Source organism: Camelina sativa, chromosome 6 (assembly GCF_030686135.1).
Source record: "Camelina sativa cultivar CO46 ecotype springtype chromosome 6, ASM3068613v1".
Classification (NCBI taxonomy): Eukaryota; Viridiplantae; Streptophyta; class Magnoliopsida; order Brassicales; family Brassicaceae; genus Camelina; species Camelina sativa.
Genome location: NC_141885.1, coordinates 3,608,242 through 3,628,378, shown reverse-complemented (window position 1 = coordinate 3,628,378; position 20,137 = coordinate 3,608,242). Strand labels below are relative to the sequence as shown.

At 33.5% G+C, this 20,137-nt stretch overlaps 3 protein-coding genes, 1 long non-coding RNA gene and 1 other non-coding gene across 6 annotated transcripts; 1 reads left to right on the top strand and 4 right to left on the bottom strand.

Moving 5' to 3' along the window:
• Window positions 1-442: 442 nt before the first annotated feature.
• Window positions 443-3,231, top strand: LOC104790312 (transcription factor ICE1). Of its 2 annotated transcripts, none has more exons than XM_010516034.2 (5): window positions 443-691; window positions 966-2,065; window positions 2,282-2,506; window positions 2,620-2,790; window positions 2,867-3,231. In XM_010516034.2, the coding sequence occupies exons 2-5, from the start codon at window positions 1,046-1,048 to the stop codon at window positions 2,948-2,950; spliced, it is 1,500 nt and encodes a 499-aa protein (XP_010514336.2). In that variant the 5' UTR covers window positions 443-691; window positions 966-1,045; the 3' UTR covers window positions 2,951-3,231. The 2 variants fall into 2 exon arrangements, with proteins under 2 accessions (XP_010514336.2, XP_087311932.1); XM_087455806.1 differs by having other exon boundaries at window positions 685-721.
• Window positions 3,232-4,282: 1,051 nt separating this feature from the next.
• LOC147942216 (uncharacterized) lies at window positions 4,283-5,268 on the bottom strand. The gene is made up of 2 exons (XR_015560358.1): window positions 4,767-5,268; window positions 4,283-4,468 (listed from the first exon to the last, which is right to left on the bottom strand). It is a non-coding gene; the product is annotated as an uncharacterized LOC147942216 (long non-coding RNA).
• Window positions 5,269-9,708: 4,440 nt separating this feature from the next.
• LOC104790311 (light-regulated protein 1, chloroplastic) lies at window positions 9,709-11,683 on the bottom strand. Its single transcript, XM_010516033.2, has 4 exons — window positions 11,575-11,683; window positions 10,212-11,452; window positions 9,984-10,136; window positions 9,709-9,889 (listed from the first exon to the last, which is right to left on the bottom strand). Exons 2-4 carry the CDS (start codon window positions 10,403-10,405, stop codon window positions 9,814-9,816), a joined length of 423 nt encoding a protein of 140 aa, XP_010514335.1. The 5' UTR covers window positions 10,406-11,452; window positions 11,575-11,683; the 3' UTR covers window positions 9,709-9,813.
• A 703-nt stretch (window positions 11,684-12,386) lies between these two features.
• On the bottom strand, window positions 12,387-16,547 carry LOC104790310 (uncharacterized). The gene is made up of 9 exons (XM_010516032.3): window positions 16,059-16,547; window positions 15,781-15,830; window positions 14,348-15,661; window positions 14,015-14,103; window positions 13,624-13,726; window positions 13,394-13,498; window positions 13,054-13,177; window positions 12,793-12,966; window positions 12,387-12,720 (listed from the first exon to the last, which is right to left on the bottom strand). Exons 1-9 carry the CDS (start codon window positions 16,252-16,254, stop codon window positions 12,572-12,574), a joined length of 2,304 nt encoding a protein of 767 aa, XP_010514334.2. The 5' UTR covers window positions 16,255-16,547; the 3' UTR covers window positions 12,387-12,571.
• A 3,097-nt stretch (window positions 16,548-19,644) lies between these two features.
• Window positions 19,645-19,751, bottom strand: LOC147942215 (small nucleolar RNA R71). Its single transcript, XR_015560584.1, has one exon. It is a non-coding gene; the product is annotated as a small nucleolar RNA R71 (small nucleolar RNA).
• Window positions 19,752-20,137: the final 386 nt, after the last annotated feature.

Below are 20,137 nucleotides of genomic sequence, written 5' to 3'. Positions count from 1 at the left end.
TCTATTATAATTGCGAAGTGTTTAGTATCGAAAATTAAGCATCTGTTATTATGAAAGAAAAAAAAGTGTGCAAAACTTACAAAACCAAATTCACAAAACGGGTAAATGCATGTTTTTAAACTCATGCGTTAGATCAATCATTACATTATTTTTTAAATTCAAAAAAAAATCTTACAAAAACAAGAAAATAAAATATTTTAATAATACTAAATACTATACTAATACTTATTATTATTATTAAGAATAAAAGTGTGTAAAACCAAATTCATAAAAACGAGTAAAGTGCATGTTCTTAACTGATGCCTTAGAAACTAATTAAAAAATTATTCTTCTTGCAAAAACAAGAAAAGCAAAGATTTTAATAATATTAAATGAACTTTAATTAAGTCCTTAAAAAACTTTGATTGAATCATAATTAGGTAATACTGTAATAGTATCAGTTAAAGAAAGTGCATGGAAGACACGCGTTGCATGAATAATCCCCTAATTAGACCCCTCACTAATCATCATCATTAGCTTTTTTGTTTCTTTTTAACTCTCTCCACATAAAGACAGAGAGAGTGACACAGAGAGAGAGAGAGAGATAAGCTTAAGCTAAAAAAAAAAAAAATCAGCAAAGATGAAAGAGAGTAGTAGTGACGGTGAGATACGGTAAACGAAGCAAAGCAAAGAGAGTCACGAGAAATCTCGGGTATGTGTTGAATGATAAAGCAATTTCATGGTGGGCTGTTTCCATAAAATTGAATCCCCAAAACAAACAAATTAAAAGTTTCAATTTTTTTTTTTTTTTTTTTTGGTGAAGTCTATAAGAAATGAATCTATCATTCTCTCTCTCTATCTTCCTTTTCAGATTTCGCTTCTTCAATTCATGAAATACTCGTGATTCTTCTTTAATGCTTCTCTTTATACTTTTTTTAAGTCTCTGAAAATTCAAAGTTACTATCTTTCGTTTCAAACTTTTGCAGAATTTGTTAAAAAGGTCTCAGCTTTGTAGAATCGTCTTTTGGGGGGGGGGGGGGGGGGGGTAAAGGTCTCAGCTTTGGAGATGGTTCTTGACGGAAACAACAACGGTGGTGCGGTTTGGTTAGGTGGTGGTGGAGAAAGGGAAGAGAACGAGGAAGGTGGTTCGTGGGGAAGGAATCAAGAAGATGGTTCTCAGTTTAAACCTATGCTTGAAGGTGACTGGTTTAGTAACCCACCACATCCACAAGATCTTCAGATGTTACAGAGTCAGCAAGATTTCAGATTTCTCGGTGGTTTCCCTTTTAATCCTAGTGACAATCTCCTTCTTCAGCACTCGATTGATTCGTCTTCTTCTTGTTCTCCTTCTCAAGCTTTTAGCCTTGACCCTTCTCAGCAAAACCAGTTCTTGTCGTCCACTAACAACAAGTCTTGTCTCATCAATGTTCCTTCTTCTGCAAACCCTTTTGACAATGCTTTTGAATTCGGCTCTGAATCTGGTTTCCTTGGCCAAATCCATGCTCCCATGTCCATGGGTTTTGGTTCTTTGACACAATTGGGGAACCGTGATTTGAGTTCTGTTCCTGATTTCTTGTCTGCAAGGTCGCTTCTTGGACAGGATCACAACAACAACAATACAATGTTATGTGGCGGTGGAGGAGGAGGAGGAGGTGGGTTCACAGCTCCATTGGAGTTGGAAGGTTTTGGGAGTCCTGCGAATGGTGGTTTTGTCGGGAACAGAGCTAAAGTTCTGAAGCCTTTAGAGGTGTTAGCATCGTCTGGTGCACAGCCTACTCTGTTCCAGAAACGTGCAGCTATGCGTCAGAGCTCTGGAAGCAAAATGGGAAACTCGGAGAGCTCGGGGATGAGGAGGTTAAGTGATGATGGTGATATGGATGAGACTGGGATTGAGGTTTCCGGATTGAATTATGAGTCTGATGAGCTAAACGAGAGCGGGAAAGCGGCTGAGAGTGTTCAGATTGGAGGAGGAAAGGGTAAGAAGAAAGGCATGCCTGCTAAGAATCTGATGGCTGAGAGGAGAAGGAGGAAGAAGCTTAATGATAGGCTTTATATGCTTAGATCAGTTGTCCCCAAGATCAGCAAAGTAAACAATTACTTCTCTTTTATCTCCTTTTTAAGGTCTTTGTCTTAATCATTTACTTATTGCTCTCAGTTAAGAGAGTATTGTTGTCCTGTAGCTTTTGTAGGGTTTGAAGTAAGAATTCTAGCATGGCCTTTGTTGTTGTTAAACTTTTGAATGTAGTTGCTTTACTCTTTTGAGGAAGAAGCTTGTGATTTATGGATTCTTGATGAATTGCAGATGGATAGAGCATCAATACTTGGAGATGCAATTGATTATCTGAAGGAACTTTTACAAAGGATCAATGATCTTCACAACGAACTTGAGTCAACTCCTCCTGGAACTTTGCCTCCAACTTCATCAAGCTTCCATCCACTAACGCCTACACCGCAGACTCTTTCTTGTCGTGTCAAAGAAGAGTTATGTCCCTCTTCTTTGCCAAGTCCTAAAGGCCAGCAAGCAAGAGTAAGGACTATATATATATATATGCATATCTTTTTCATATAAGTTTTGCTTAGACTGGAAATGAGAAATGATTCATGTTTGATACATCATTTTACTCTGCTTCTTTTTCGCAGGTTGAGGTTAGATTAAGGGAAGGAAGAGCAGTGAACATTCATATGTTCTGTGGTCGTAGACCAGGTCTTTTACTTGCTACCATGAAAGCTTTGGATAATCTTGGATTAGATGTTCAGCAAGCCGTGATTAGCTGTTTCAACGGGTTTGCCTTGGATGTTTTCCGCGCTGAGGTAAGGATCTTCAACTTTTTAGTTAAAATAGTTGAGGATTGGTAGTAACATGTTCTCTTATCTCTTTATCTATCAGCAATGTCAAGAAGGACAGGAGATATTACCTGATCAAATCAAAGCAGTGCTTTTCGATACAGCAGGCTATGCTGGTATGATCTGATCGAGTCCATTGAGCATCTGTTGAACCGAAGCTAGAAGAACTAAAAATCTGTTGAACCGAAGCTAGAAGAACTAAAAGTCCCTTTTAAATCTGCAATTTTCATCTCAGTATTTTTTTTCCTTTTTCTTTTTCTTCTTAACTTCAGTTTAAGCATGTAATGCAATTGCAAATGAGAGTTGTTTTATTTTAAGCTTTTGAGAACTCAATTTCTTTTTAGCAATGTTAACTTACAATTATGTTTCATCTAAATTTGATCAATAATTCATTAAAGTTCTATTAAACTTTGTTCATGAGTGTGACCTTCTCAAAGAAGACAAGACAAAACAGTTAGGTAAGAGCCTTTTGCACATATACGGTTTCAGACAAAAGTATTAGGCTGATGAAAAATTTTGGAGCTTTTTTAAATGATGTGAGAATGAAGAACACAGTTAGAAAAGAATAGTAAAAGGAAGAGGCAGAGCAAGAGAAAAGTCCCTACCATTTTTTTTTTTTTGTTTCTGCTTTATAATTAATGTTTTAAAGAACTTTTATATCCGTTGTATGCATCCGTACAAAATAAAAGATTTTGAGACACAGAAAGAGAGAGAGAGAGGAGACAGAGTTAATGGCGGTTAGAGACAGAAGAGAGAAGAGAGTCACGAGAACGTAGAGGATGTGATGAAGTATGATGAAGAGAAAAGTTAAAGTAGTAGGGCCTTTCAAGAACCTAACATGTTATAATTTTTCCTATAGGGCTTTTTTTAGCTTCTATGATTATATCTTGTAGTAGTAAATACTAGTAATGAAGTCCTCGTGATGATTCAAGCCGTTTCGTACTCTATTTTGTTTTTCAAAATGTTTTCTCTGTGAATGTCTCTCTCTCTCTCTTTAGACGGATTCAAACTTTACAATCTTGTCTAGTAAAGAAAAGCTCTTGTTTACTCAGTCATTTTCTCTCAACACGATTTTACCTAAAATCTTCTGGCTATCCGCTATAATTGGTCCCCAAGAGAGTAAAGTAACCTTCAACTTAAGCACTTTATTTTTAAAATAAAGAACCACTTTATTTTTGCAATCAAGAACTGCCATGTATTCATAAACACTTTAAACTTCAAACATCGAAAACTATTTTTTTGTTCTACTTTCCAATAATCATAAAGAGTGTAAAGCCAATTGAAGATATAAAATCTTATTGTCATTTGGATTTTCCTTTGATAACTTTCACTTCACTCCATGTCTTATACTTGGCCTAAGTTAAAGGGGAATGAGAGAAAGGCTTGACCTTTCTTATTTACGCTTTCGCCAATTCTGTATAGAAAGTCTCAAAGAATTTTGAGAATTGGGCTTATGATTGATGCTAATGCAAGATTTCTTTAGTCAAGATTTCTTCTAAATGATAAAAAGAAAAGATTTCTATATGTTCCTAGGGAAACCTTATAGACGAATTCTCACAAACCTCAAAGACTTAAAAACTACTATTAGTACGTACCTTGGACGAGTCAAGTCGCAAGAGATCTTCCTCCAAATGAGCCACACCACCTTCACAAGAAATTACCTAATCAGACATTTACTCTATCAATAGTAGTAACATTTCAGCAAATAAGTTTAAACGAAAACATGATTCACCTTTGTGTTCACACATCTCACTCAATAAGTCAGCCAGATAAAAAAACTCATTCCCAAAAGTCAACACTCAACAATATACGATTCCAATCGATACATGAATAATAAAAGGGAATTTATATATGTTGATTTGGATGTATATATATTATCACACAATGAAGATGAAAAATAAAGATTTGGATTTATAAAAGATAAAATAAAGATTTGGAGTTACAATCTTTGATTTGGGCTATAGAGTCCCTTCTAGCGGCTGGTATCGACTATCAACCTTCTGAGACGGATTGTGCAGAGTTAGTCGTGATGGTACAAACGCCTGATGATTGGCCCGCTCTCTTGAATCTGCTAGATGATTTCTCTTCGCTCAGATCTTCATTCCCTTCCTTTACCCTTACCAGGATCCCTCATGTGTCCAATTCAAGGGCCGATTGTCTTGCTTGCTCTTTGAGATATTTAATTTCTGAAATTTCTTTTGTAAACTCTTATTCTCTTGTTTGGGCGACCAATCTTAAAGTTCTCTTTTAGTTTAATTTAATGTTGGTTGGAAAAAAATATATAAAAAAATGTTGACAAAAGAGTCAGGTTCTGAACAGAATGGTAAAGCAATTGAAAGGGCAATGAGAGAAAGGGATTTTTATATATATAACAAAAAAATAATAAATGAAATTATGAGTAAAATAAATTTGATGTAGCAGACGAAGAACTTTTGATTTATTAGTGTGAAGAAAAGAAGAAAGGAAGAAAGGAAGAAAGAAATAAAAAAAAACCACAATTTATAGCATTTTGGATCAATTTGACGTTATTTTCAAGACAAAGTTTTTCTAATATATGTTGTTCACATTTTTTTAATAGGATCAACGTTTTCCATTGTATTTTATACTATATATTAGCTTTTTAACAATTTTATTAACATTATACTAATTTGGAATCAACTTGACGTTATTTTCAAGGCAAATCTTTTCATATATGTTGTTCACATTTTTTTGTATTTTTTTATCGGGTCAACGTTTGACGTTTCCCATTGTATTTTATACTATCTATTAGATATTTACCAATTTTATTAACATTATTACTAATTTATAGCATTTTGGAATCAAGTTGACGCTATTTTCAAGGCAAAGTTTTTCTAATATATGTTGTTCACATGTTTTGTTTTTTTATCTGGTCAACGTTTCCCATTGTATTTTATACTATCTATTAGTTTTTTACCAATTTTATTAACATTATTACTAATATATAGCATTTTGGAATCAATTTGACGTTATTTTCAAGGCAAATTTTTTCATATTTGTTGTTCACACTTTTTTGTATTTTTTAACGGGTCAATGTTTGACGTTTCCCATTGTATTTTATAATATCTATTAGCTTTTTACCAATTTTATTAACATTATTACTAATTTATAGCATTTTGGAATCAATTTGACGTTATTTTCAAGGCAAAGTTTTTCTAATATATGTTGTTCACATGTTTTGTTTTTTTATTGGGTCAACGTTTCCCATTGTATTTTATACTATCTATTAACTTTTTACCAATTTTATTAACATTATTACTAATTTATAGCATTTTGGAATCAATTTGACGTTATTTTCAAGGCAAATTTTTTCATATATGTTATTCACATTTTTTTTGTATTTTTTATCGGATCTACGATTGACGTTTCCAATTTTATTTTATACTATCTATTAGATTTTTACCAATTTTATTAAAATTATAACTAATTTATAGCATTTTGGAATCAATTTAACGTTATTTTCAAGGCAAAGTTTTTCATATATGTTGTTCACATTTTTGTATATTTTTTATCGGGTCAACGTTTGACGTTTCCCATTGTATTTTATACTATCTATTAGCTTTTTACCAATTTTATTAACATTATTATTAATTTACAGCATTTTAGAAGCAATTTGACATTATTTTTAAGGCAAAGTTTTTCTAATATATGTTGTTCAAATGTTTTGTTTTTTTATCGGGTCACCGTTTTCCATTGTACTTTATACTATCTATTAGCTTTTTACCAATTTTATTAACATTATTACTAATTTATAGCATTTTAGAATTAATTTGACGTTATTTTCAAGACATAGTTTTTCTAATATATGTTGTTCACATTTTTCTGCTTTTTTTACTGGGGAACGTTTCTCATTCTATTTTATACTATCTATTAGCTTTTTACCAATTTTTTTAAACATTATTACTAATTTATAGCATTTTGGAATCAATTTAACGTTATTTTCAAGGCATTTTTTTTTTAATATATGTTGTTTACAATTTTTTGTTTTTTTTTATCGGATAAGTCCTCTAAACATGTAAAAATGTAAATTAGTAATAATGTTAACAAAATTGGTAAAAAACTAATAGAACTAAGGTTAAATTAGTAATAATGTTAACATGTTTAGAGGAGTATTTTTTTACATGTTTACATATTATTATTTTCCAATTTTCACTAAAATAATTACCAATTTGCCACTATGTTCAAAGTGAATCTCTACTATTAGAAAAGTTTTATAATATGCTGCTCACGTTTCATGTTCTTTAAAACACATGTAGATTTTGGTTGTTGTTTGTTATTTTTTGTCAACGTTTCTTATTTGTTGTATTTTACATTATCTATTATTATTATTACTAATTTTCATTAATATTATTACTAATTTGAGGTTATTTTCAAGGTAACTATAGAGTCAGTAGAGCTTTGATCTAGCCCCTTTTATCAAATACTAGGTTTTGATAAAAAATATAAATGATTGATTGATTTTGATAAAAATTATATATGATTGATTACGGTAGTAAAATATTATCTCATAAAAAAAAATTAGTACTAAGAAAAAGAATTAAATTTCAGATACATAATTTTTTAAAATATAAAAATCAGTTGTGTTATAAAATCAAATATGATAAAAAAAAATCATAAATTTAACTTGACGTCCAGGCGAGGCAAATCAAACTGATGACCTCACATATCCTAAACCATTTTCTTTGACTATCAGAAAAACGAAACAATTTGATAATCATGAATTTAACTCGTTTTCATATTTAATTGATCGCTACCATCTATGTTTTCGTGTTTTTATTCAATGTTTTCTTATTCTTCATATTCTTTTTTGTCATTTTCATTGTCAAATTTTGTGTTAATTGTCATCGTAACTTTTACCATTTGGTTCTTAGTTATACTCTTTTTCTTCTTTTTTCTCGTCAACTTCTTCACATTCTTCCACTGAAAAACAATTTTTTAGACTACCACACAACTTGTTAATCCATCAAACTCCAAGAACAAAATCATTTCTTTTCTCATAAAATTTGTCAAATTCATGATTACGAGCATAGTCAACACATTCAGCCAATTATTGTCAATTTTATCCATATACTTATTTGGTTTTAGATCCACCTGTTTAGAAACTTCTCAAACCAAAATCCTTACTTGGTTTATAATATTTTAAAAACATAATAAAATATAATTATTTATTTAATATGAATCATATGATATATAGAAATATGAGTACACTATAATAACATATTAATTATAAATAAATAATATCAATTATATTATATCATCAAATAATATCAACTGTATTATATTATCAAACAACCGTAACCGTAAATAACAGTAACCGCTTGAACCGTAACCGTATTTAAACGTAATTGTTTAACCGTTTGTTAAATGGTTCTGGTTAAGGTTACAAAAATTTCTAACCATAACCGATAGTTAATAAACCTTAACCGTGACAACCGGAACCCTGGTCATGTCTATGTATAGCTAATAAAACGTGTGTGTTTGTCATCCATCTTTCTTCTTTAAACCTCAAAATTTGACTCAAACATCAAATTAAGGTCTTGCGATGTCAATCCTTCTTCCTTAGACCAAAAAATAAAAAACTAATGAAAAAATATCAACTCATCTATAAAATCATACACAAAAATGTGTTTTACAGCTCATAAGAAATAAAAAAGCACAAATGTAGATAAATAAGATAATTTATGTTTTGCATCAACATTTATAATATTTTAAAAAATTTGAACCTTTTATTTTTTTTAAATATTTATAATATTTTATACTTTTAAAATTTAAAAACTTTTTAAAAGTTAAGACCTTTTAAACATTTTAATATTTATAATATTTAAACTTGTAAATTTTTTAAATATTATAATATTTTTTTGAAACTGTTTAAAAATTGTCATTTTCATTGTCAAATTTTGTGGTAATTGTCATTGTTACATTTATTGTCTGGTTCTTCGTTATATACTTTTTCTTCTTCTTCCTTGTCAACTTCTTCAAATTCTTCCACCGAAAAACCTTTTTTTTAGACTACCACACAACTTGTTAACCAATCAAATCCAAAGAACGAAATCATTTCTTTTCTTACGAAAATAAAAAATAAGATAAAAAATTAATGAAAGAATATCAACTCATAAGAAATAAAAAGCACAAACGTAGATAAATAAAATAATTTCTGTTTAATATCAATATTTAGAATTTTTTAAACTTTTAAAAGGTTTTGAAATATAAAATTTGAACCTCTTAAAAAGTTTCAATATTTATAATATTTTAAACTTTTAAAATTTAAAAGTTATAATATTTAAAAACTTTTTTAAAGCTAAGAACTTTTTAAAGTTTCAATATTTATAATATTTAAACTTTTAAAATTTTTAAATATTATAATATATTTTTCTGAAATTTTTTAAAGTTTTAATTTGATCAAATAAAAAACTGGATCAAACCTAATATAAAACTTTTAAACTTAGACGCGTGATAAATAAAGCTTTTCTGCTCATTTGTTGTTGGTAGCATATTAATCTTATTTATACTGGTTTTGAACCATTATCTAAAAAATTTCTAGCCGATGTGGGATATTGTACATAATTCTTTTATTTCTATAAATTTAAAATTTTCCATTTTCTAAAAAATTCTGGAAATTTATAAAAATGTTAATGAATTACATGTCAAATCCTGATAGATTGTTTAAAATAATTCTTAATATAGAAAATTCTGGAAATTTGAAAAATGTTAATTAGTGAAGTGGCTAATCCCTATTGGTGGTTTAAAATCATAGGTGGACGTCTTTAGGAGCTTATAACTTCTATTTTTTATTTATATAGATTCAAACGTTTACTGTTTGATGTAAGTTTGGGAACTCTGGTCCCTGATTCATAAGTTCAATCTTGATTTAGCTAGTAAGAAGCTAGATTTCATAGATTAAGGGGGCTATAGAGACTTTGTAAGATACAAAACACATATTCACAACATCACATAAAAAAAATCTTGTTTCTTCTAGTTGGCATCTTTTTGATAGTCAGGTTCACAGAATTCTCCACCAAGATCATCGCAGGCCTCTTCGCGGAAGACGCTAAGTTGTCACAAAAACACACAAAATCAGAGATTTTAAAATTGAAACAGAGGTTAAGAAAATGAAAAGGTTTTTGAAAAAAGTGAAGTTTTACGTTTTGGTGTTGTTATACTCTTCGTATTCTCTGTCAACATGCTCTGAAACAACGGGACGTGAGACGGGCTTTGATTCGAGCTTTACTTCAGGGTAAATGTCAGCAGAACAAGCGTATCCGCTGATTACTTCGCATGCTTCAGCTGGGAAAACACTAAGTACAATAAAGATGTTAACGAGTCAGTAGTAGAGATGAGAAGAGGAGGGAAGTGGTGATCTAAGGACTTACGAAAGGATGGAGGAGTTGTAGTCGACGGTGTTAGGATCAGATGTTGAAGGAGATGATGATGTGTTGTTTGATCTTAGAGATGAGAGTCTTGAAGCTTTAGTTGCGTGAGGAAGAAGAAGACTGAGCTTTGGAGAAGAAACTGAAGAAGGAAGAGGAAGTAGAATGGTTGGTTTGATGTAAAGCGCTCCCTGCATTTTCTTTCTTTGTGTAAGAAAGATTGGTTTAGTGGTGAGATTTTAGATTTTTTTGTTCTGTTTTGGAACAGTATATGCTTTATTTATAGCCAAAACAGAGAAGAATTATTTTTCTTTCACTTAGGCAATTTAAGATTTTAGTTTTATTGACTCAATAATTGATAATCCAACGGACTAGAATCACTCACTGGTCTAACAAAGAAGATAAAAAAGTTTGAAACAAAAGAAAGAGATATTTATGAAAGGATAAGGTTCAGGCTTTGTATGTAATATGTGAGAATGAAAATCACTGGATAGGTATCCACCACACCACTACCCTTGGAAGAAATTTTATCCAATCTTTTTTTGGAATTTTGTGTGTGTGTGTTTTTCTCAAAGTACTCTGAGTGAGCAAGAATCATATGATTTGAGATTAAGCAATAGAGTAATGTTTTGGAGAGTCTGAAATGAAATAAGCATGATACATTCTTATTCGATTATTAAAGGTTTTAGTTCTGGGGTGGACAAGTCACTAAGCATATCTGTTTAGCGTTCGGAATTAATATTATTATCCAACATTGTATCGTTTCTGTTCCCCATGGCAGCACCAACGATCCAAGTTATTATGTCTTTCTCTGGTCTACAATCTGGTTGGCCTTGATTGAGATCTAAGAGGTGTATTCAACTTGATATCTTAAGTCATTTGTGTAAAAGTTACAAATCCTATGTTATTCAATCATGAATTTTAAAAAGTCTCATGAAATCCACTGTTATTCAACTGTTGATTTAAAAATCTACTTTCAAATCCACTGTTTTAAAAACAGTTTGTGGATTTGGATTTTAATAAGTTTTAGGGATTTTGGAAGATTTTGGAGGATTTGTTTAGTTAAAAATACAGAAATACAAATCTCATGGTTTTAGGTAGGATTTGAAAGAATTTTACCATAAATCATATCAACTCTCTAAAATCTATCAAAATTCCAAATTTTCTAAATCCCATCAAATCCTCCAAAATCATTGTTTCAATACATCCCAGTTTCTCTATCTCTCCAACATCCATCCTCCCACCTACACAATTGTTTGAAACACAATCACAACTTTGACGATGAGAAAAAAAAAAAAAGACAATTAGATTTTGATGTGTGCATATCTGATTTATAATTTTTTTTTTTAAGAAAAACTATACGTACACTCATGTAAAGCGAAGAGGGAGAACATGACTATGCAGATTACAACTATCTGTGATGATTTTATGGTTTAAAAGGGATGATTCTTATTGATTTACTGAGTTGTTGTAATTTCTAAATAGAAGACTTAATATCTATATATAGTACTTTGTAGATAGATTTGTCTAGATATCTTATCTATTTACTGGAAATGCTGCCACATGTCTCTTATAAACATGACACAATTTCTATTTTTTGCTGTTTTCGATTTCTACTGGTAGACATAGATTTGTGTAGATATCTTATAAACATGATACATTTTCTCTTTTATCTAATTTTCTCCTTTTAGATTCTCTTCATTCTAACCAAACCCACACTCCAAATTAAAAATTTGCTGTATTAATCCAAAAAACAACCCCAATATAAAATCCAAAAAAAAAGAGCTTTTTTATGAGAATATCTGAGAAGCCACCTTTGGTCACTTTTCAAATTGACATGTATCTTTTATCTGTAAACACTATATATTAATTAAACACCAGGATTAAACAACTTTTAAAATTATTTAAGATTTCTTCTTATGAGAATTTCTAATGATTCATAAGTTAAATCGAGACTTAAATTGGAGATGTTTGTGATGAAATAGTTGTACGGATTGTGATGTATTTGTTTGTTCAGGTTTTTTTTGGTATAACACAAAAAAAGTAATATTTATTTCTTATTCTGAAAGTTCCTACATCAGATTCTAATTACTTCTCTACGTTGATGTCAACTAATTCTGAGATATATAAAACCTCTACATGATAAAGTTTGATGAAAGGATTTTACACTTGGCTAAGGGGATCAAACTCACATCCATATAAATGATGCACAGTGAAAAAAGAAACAAATCCAAAGTTCAAATTTAACTTACTCACCACATCCACAAGACCACAACCTCTGTTCTTTTCTTTATTCAGTATTTCTTCTTAGATGAAAAGATTATTATACATACACACAAATCCATAGCATTTTTAAAGTCTCTTCAGTAACGGCGTACACTTGTTGTCGACAAAAGTACCCGGTTCTGTTTCTTCCCTCTCTTTCCGGGTTCTTTGATTGCGGCTGGTGCGCTTGGTGTCACTGTTCTTGATGTTACACTTGCGAATGATGTCATGTTTGTGGTTCTTGCACCTGAAAACATGTTTAGAGCTCATCAGACTATTCTATAAGAATCTGCAGAGCTAGAAGCAGTGGTTTGGTTACCTGTGGTTGCATTAGCAACTTCACTACTGCTGCTGCTTTGAACATTTGTTGCATCGTTATTCAAGTTGGGGGAGTCATGGCCTGCTGCAAAACCGTGCCTTGTCACATGTGAAAAGGAATTTCTCTCTCTGATGTTTGGAGGGCTAGATGATATTGGGGCAGAGTTCCCAAGGGCTAAAAACGGACACAACACAAAAGCTTTCTGATTAGATCACTTAACCTCAAATCCAATTAACAGACGAGAGATTTCCTATTATTTACCTTCAAAGTCATCCAAGGAATATGGAGGAAAGTCATTATGAGACGACTGCCCAAAACTGGCCATCAATGGTACAACAAGCTCTGCAGCTGCAGCTACTTCAGCTTTAATTTTATCTTTTTGCTCCTGAAAAATGGACATTATATGAGTGTTAGCCCTGATTTTTCCTTTTAACCATGGAATTTAGGACAGAGTAAGACACAAAGCAGGATCATTTGCTATATGTAATCAAGATAAAAATACTAACAAAAGTGAACAAACAAAGCCCCATGAGGTTGGAATCTTAAAGATTTTAGACAAAGAGACCATGGGTTGTGTATCATGGTTAAGAAAGAGGAATACCTTCCTAGCACGGTCTTTCCTCTGCTTCTCACGCTTCTTGATATCATCTATAAATGGAGCAAAGGCATCAGGAGGCAAGGAATCCCTCATATCAATCTCACATATCTGAAAAGATTACCAAACCGAGGATAACCTCGTGAGAAAAACGTCAAGACATAGCAACATTTGCTGAAGGTAGAACCAAATGAATAACATGTGCGGAAGATAGGAGCAACCAATGGAAAATAAACCTGAAATGTAGTTGTTAAAGAAAAATGACTCAAGAAGCGGTAACGTCTCCTTATAGCTTCCGACTGGGTAACAGTCTCCATTTCCAGTATCTTTCCACTCACTCTGTCATTTCATGGATTGGAATCAGAACACAACTGGAATAAAAAACTACAGCGGATAACTTTCGCTGAACAATTTTATTGATTTTCATACTGAATAACAACAATTCAATCTTTCTATCGATCACCAATGCCCGATTTCATAAAATAAGGAGCCATACATCATAGACTTTTGAATCAGTATCACAAATCCATGCAAAAAATATTAGGCAACAAAGAAGCTTCCATTGCAACCTATTCCCTAGTCTTTGGCATACGAGAATTGTGATGCATAAAAGACATGGACTCTTACCTTGGTGGAAGAAAGTCATAGCTGCCATAGTGATGCAGAAGGCACTTCACATTTAATGTGTGAAGGATAATGTGCTGACCATCAACAGACTGTATAGGTAAACAACCAGAGCACAAAGGTAAGACAACTTGAGCATCTTACAGATAAAACCACCACAATTACTTTTGATATCAACAAAACACCCTGGATTATTAATAACATTTATTTTCATATAAAAGAATCTGACTCTGTTATATTAAACGACCAGCCCATAGCAATGGAACAATGAGCAATCATCATGCAGCTCATTAGTACTTTATGCAAACACAACAGTATGCATCAGAAACTCATTACCTGATAAAAGTTGTATGCATCGTTGTCCTTCAGGTCTTTGGTGTCATTTTGGTGCGACAGGAAACCTTTGCTGCCATTATATGAGGAAGATGACGGTGCGTCTTGGTCTTCTAGAGGATGACCATTATCATAACTCTTTTCCAAACTAAATTGTGATTGCCCATCTGACTTATCTACTGAAGAATCTTCAATTGATTTCTCTTGATTTTTGGAACCGCTAGCTGATGCTCCATGCGCCCAGCTGGGTGCTTGATAACCAACTCGAGAAACATCAGGAGGTGAAGATGATTGTGTCTGATTTCTAGCTGGTGTATTCAATTTTCTGTAATTAGAGAGCCTATGCGCATTCCAGTACATTTTTCTCTGCTCCAAACGATCCAAAGCAGCATTTACATATAGGTGCTTCTCCAAGTCTTCGACGAGTCCAGGATCTGCCTTTGCAATCCAAGAATCTAACTCTGAAACTGCTTGTTTGACAGAAAGATCAACATCTTGGGTGAAAATGAACTTTGAAAACGGATCATATATCTCATTATCACCACTAGGAACATTCGAGTCATACTCAACTTTTCGGGTGGGAGCAAATGAATCTTTCTTGCGGGTCAAAAGTACAAACTCGACGGGATCGCCTACAGAATACTGCTTGACGTTTTCAATATAAACAGTGTATAACTCTCTTGGAGAAATCATCACGAAGCACAATGGACACCTCTTGAAGCAATCTGCCTTGTGGTTATCCACACCAGTCAACAGATACTGTAGAATACACGGGAAACAGAAGATATGCCCACAGGAAGTTATCTGCGGACATAGAGGATACTCCAAGCAAATCGGACAGTGCACAGGAGACGGAGTAGAATACCTTACACAAATTATATTATCCCACTGCAGCGTTTTGTCAGGATCCATAGAATCAGGAGAATGATCTCCAGTATCCAACACAACAAACTTGTAATTGGCCTTAAGAAACATATCCTTGTTATAAGGCCTTCCCTTGTACTGTTGCTTTCTTTGAGGCGGAGGAGGACCCCTGGATTGTGGCGGCGAAATCGGATCATACTGAAAATTCAGTAAATGGTTCCCACTTATCATATTAGCTCTTCTACCAGTTGGATTATGATGCGTAACACCGCCTCTAGGAGAATTATAATGTCCGGTGTTATGCTGCAACTGAGAAGAAGAAGAAGAAGAACCAGCAGCTCCTCCAGTACCTCTTCCTCTAGACCTATTCCTTCGACCATCATATCGAAAATGGTCACGTTTATCAGCATTAGGTGGGGAAAAACTCTCCTTCCCTGCTCCAATTTGCGTCATCTGCAGAGCATAGAAACAACAATGAACCGACCATTCAACAAAAAATGAAAGGAAACTAGATTTGTTTCTTAAAAGACTTTAAAGACTCATCATTTACTGAGAAAGCAACTAAAGTTTACCTCTTTGGAAGATCCACGGCTATGTCCCTCCTCAGCTGCAGCAATCGGCTCTACAGTTCAAAAAATTCAAAATTGAGACAAAGAAGTGTGATATTATTAAAAAGCTCATTTTTTTCAAAGAAACCCTAAAAACCCAAATCAAAACTCAACCAAATTAGCTGCCTTTCAATTTTTTTAAAAAACCCTAAAAACTCAACCAAATTAACGAGTTCAATGTACAAAAAAAAACCCAAAAAATTTAGGGGTAAGGTGAGAGTTAATCAATCAATCTTCCTTACCGGAGAAACCGTGAGTGGGTTCAGAATCTTCGACGAATCGAGTTCCGGTGGAATAGATCCGGGAAGGAGGAGAGGTGGGAAGAGGAGAGAGAGAAGAAGAGTTGTCGCCATGGTCGGAGCTAGGGTTTAGAGAGGAATCTGTATTAGAAGAAGAAGAATTGTGACCTTGGTTATGCGGTGAAGGCAAGATGGACATGAAAATTTTAGGGATGAGAAATGAAACTTCGCCGGCTCAGAGCCACCGCTTCTTCTGCGTTTATGCGTACAGAGATTTTTTTTTTTTTTAACCAAAGGCCAAGAAACTCGTCGTCGTCTGTTTGATTTTTTTGTTATGATTGCTCCGTGTAGTACCCGACCCGGATCCGTTAACCCGTAATATGATTCCTTTTGTTCGCGGGTGGATATACCGAATCTTTTTAAGACAGCAGTTTACTGTGTAATAAAAGTAAATGACTAATAACCATAACCATCGTTTGTAAATTTTGGTGTTCGGTTCTTTTGTCATGTACTCCAGTTTAATAAAGTCTAATACCTACTCAGTTTGAAAGTCCTTAACAAATTATTTTTAAAACCAATCTTAAGAAGTAAGAATAATTGAAACCGTTTTATTAACTCGATGCTTAAAATTTTTACTGGTTAATTTAGTTTGAAAGCCCTGTAACTTTCTTTTATTTTATTTCAAAACTCAAATCTAACAGTTTGAAAGTCCTGTAACTTTCATTTTATTTCAAAACTCAAACTGATGAATTTTGGATTGAAAAAAACTACTCAGTTTGACAGTTTGAAAGCCCTGTAACTTTCTTTCATTTTATTTCAAAACTTAAATCTAACAGTTTTAAAAGTACAAAAATTCATCAATATCCAAAATTCATGCTCTATAAAACATTTCTAAAAATTCAAAACACAAATATACTTCAAATCAAAACAAATCACAATCTGTTTATCATTGCTATTTAAAAGCCAAACGTAATAAAATAGTAAAATAAACTCAGTTTTGATCTCATTGCCAAACATAGTAAAATAAGAAGCTCCATTTCAGATTCTTCCATTTGCCCTTGAATTGATTAAGCTGAACAAAGAGACAAAGCGACGAGCTTTAGTAAAGTCCAAGTACCGAGACATATAAGAAAGTAATCCAAACATATATAGACGTTTGCTCTTATACGAACAAACCTATTCAATTGAAAAACTGAACAAATATACGATTTTTAGTAAAGTCCAAATACAGAGAGGCATAAAGAGCAATCCAAACAACTTATACGAACCTATTCAATTGAACACAAAAAAAACTACTGCCACTATTAGACTAAACATTTGATAGAGTCTAAGATGAAGCTAATCAAAACCGTGTTCTGCAACATATAAAAGATGGAGAGAATCGCCAATCTCATCATGTGTTAGACTCTCCAACTCCTACTATTTTTGTATCATTATTATCTTCATCATCAAAATAATCTTCAATGTCTCCTAAATATCATATAAGTTAGTCAAACAATTTAAAACATTCTCGCAAAGATGACTTGAACAACTTAAAAATACCTTCAAACTCAGCAAATCCACACAACCAGTTTCTAGTGCAAATTAATGCTTGAACAATTTTGGGAAGAAGTCGGTTTCTGTAAGGATTCAACACTCTACCTCCAACACTGAAAGATGACTTTGATGCTACAGTGGTGATGTGTCTGTATTTTATAGGATTTCAATCTTAGTTTCTACACTTGTTTTGAGTCTTTTATTAGGTCCAAGTGTGTTTTTAGAGTCTTTTTAGTCTTTTGTGAGTTTGTACAGGTTTTAGGCTACTTTGGAAGGGAACTAAGTGTTTTGGGGATGAAAACATGCATTTGGAGCTAAATTGGTTGAAGACCATTGGACAAGCTAGCAATTGGTGCAAACGCAGAAAAGCATCCGAGATCCGCTGATCCTCATTCGGGATAGACCGATCTTGTACCCGAAGCAACTTTTCCTTTTTCGTTTTTAAACCGACTTTTAGAGTTTTATTTTACGATTTAAGCATGAGGCTCAACCTCTAGAAAGACAACTTTTTTTTCTACGCAGCTTTTGAGTACTTGTAAGCTTTGGGAGAAGATATCTTATCCTCTCTAACCTTTTGGAGAAGAATTTTGAACCCTTTTAATTCTCTTTGCAATTCAATCATGTTTTCTTCATCCTTGATTTCTTGTTCTTTTGCTTCCATGTCTGAGTAGTTTTACTATTGGGTTTCGGTTTTCAAAAAGGGATTTATGATTCTCTAAACTTAAGTTTGTTAGATTTGGGATTGATCTTATAGTTCTTCATCTATTGTTGTTCTTAATACTTAAGCTAGATTGATCACCTAGATTAAGATCTTAGGTTTAATTCATCTAGGCACCAAAAGTGTTGTTGAGATACTTGAAAGAATTTAAGTAAGCAAGGTGGACCTTAACCAACGGAAGTTGAAGTTGAGGCACCTTGTGAACAAATCAAACTTGAACTTTAATGCTTGCTTGTTTAGCTAGATTCAAACGGAAGTTTAGGGTCTAGTTATTTCTTTGCATAGTTAGCTAACGCTGCGGAAGTAGATTAGTTTTTTAATTGTGATTTGAGTTCAAGAACGGTGTCTAATGCTTTCCCAATCTATCATCTAAATTTGTGGTTGTATCCCCTAACTGATTCTCTACACCCAATATCTTTCTTTGAATTCAAAACCCTTACTTTATTTTCTGTTTTTAATTTGTTACTTGAAACACAAACTTTCTCTTTGCCTTAGCTAAATTCGAATATATACAATTTCATAGTGCATTGCTTGGTCTCTGTGGATTCGATCCTGAAGTGTTACAACGATACCACTAGATCGTGGTGGAGTACACATTGGGTTTTAATTGACCTATGATCAATTTGGCGCCGTTGTCGGGGACCAAAAACGTTGACTTTGAAATTTTAGATACACGTTTAGTCTAAGGTTTATTTTACTTTAGTTTACTGATTCGTTCTTGTGTTCTTTCTCTTTTGTTTCAGGTGCACGCAAACAAGAAGCCACAAGCCTACTGATTTGCGTAACCTGCGAAACAAGAAGTTAGCACAGCTTGAACGCCAAAACCGCAAAGCAAGAGCCCAGATCAACGCTATGGCCGACGGAGAAGAAACAAATGTTCGCCAACCCAACCCTCAATTGGGCATCGTCCAACAACAGTAGAGGCAACACCAGCAAGAGCAAGCTGCACCGAATCCGCCAGCAAGGCAAACCACCTTGAGGGATGAAGATGCCCACAACAGGCTGTTTCCAAATCGATCTGCGATTCAACCACCAGCTCCTGCGAGGCAAGAATATAATATTAAGCATAGGCTAATCAATTTGGTCCAGAATCGTGTGTTCAACGGGTTACTGTCGGAGAGTCCTCTAGATCACATTGAGGCTTTTGAAAGGCTGACTAGTACGACAAGGTCCAATGGTGTCCTCTACGACTACCTCATGCTGACATTGTTCCAGTTTTCTTTGGCGGATAAGGCGCTGAGATGGCTGAATCATCTGGATCATGGTTCGCTCACCACTTGGGCACAATGTAGAGCAGCTTTCCTGAATCACTTCTACACCAAATCGCGCTCAGTTAAACTACGAAGCAAAATCACTACATTCTCTCAAGGAGGCATGGAGACTTTTTGCGAAGCATGGGAGAGGTTCAAGGAATATCTGAGAGACTGTCCTCACCACGGTTACACCCAAGAGAACCTGATGAACATCTTCTATGGAGGTATCGAACAGAAGTACCAGATGGCATTAGACACAGCTAGCATAGGAGATTTCTCCACCAACACCGCAAATGAGGCCAATGCACTAATAGAAAATTTTGCCGCAAGCAATAACAATCATGGCACAGACTACGATCGTACGGTGCGGGTCAATGCTGTCGAGACTGATGCTATTAAGGACCTCACAACCAAAGTGAATCTCCTACTGAAAAGGGATCACCAAAACGTTAACTTGTGCGAGGAACAAGCCGGGGATATGCAGATTTCGGAGCTGAGACATACCTTGAGGGTACAGAAGAGATGAATTACATAAGAGGGCAAGGAAACTTTCAGAATAGAGGTTTCAACCAGAA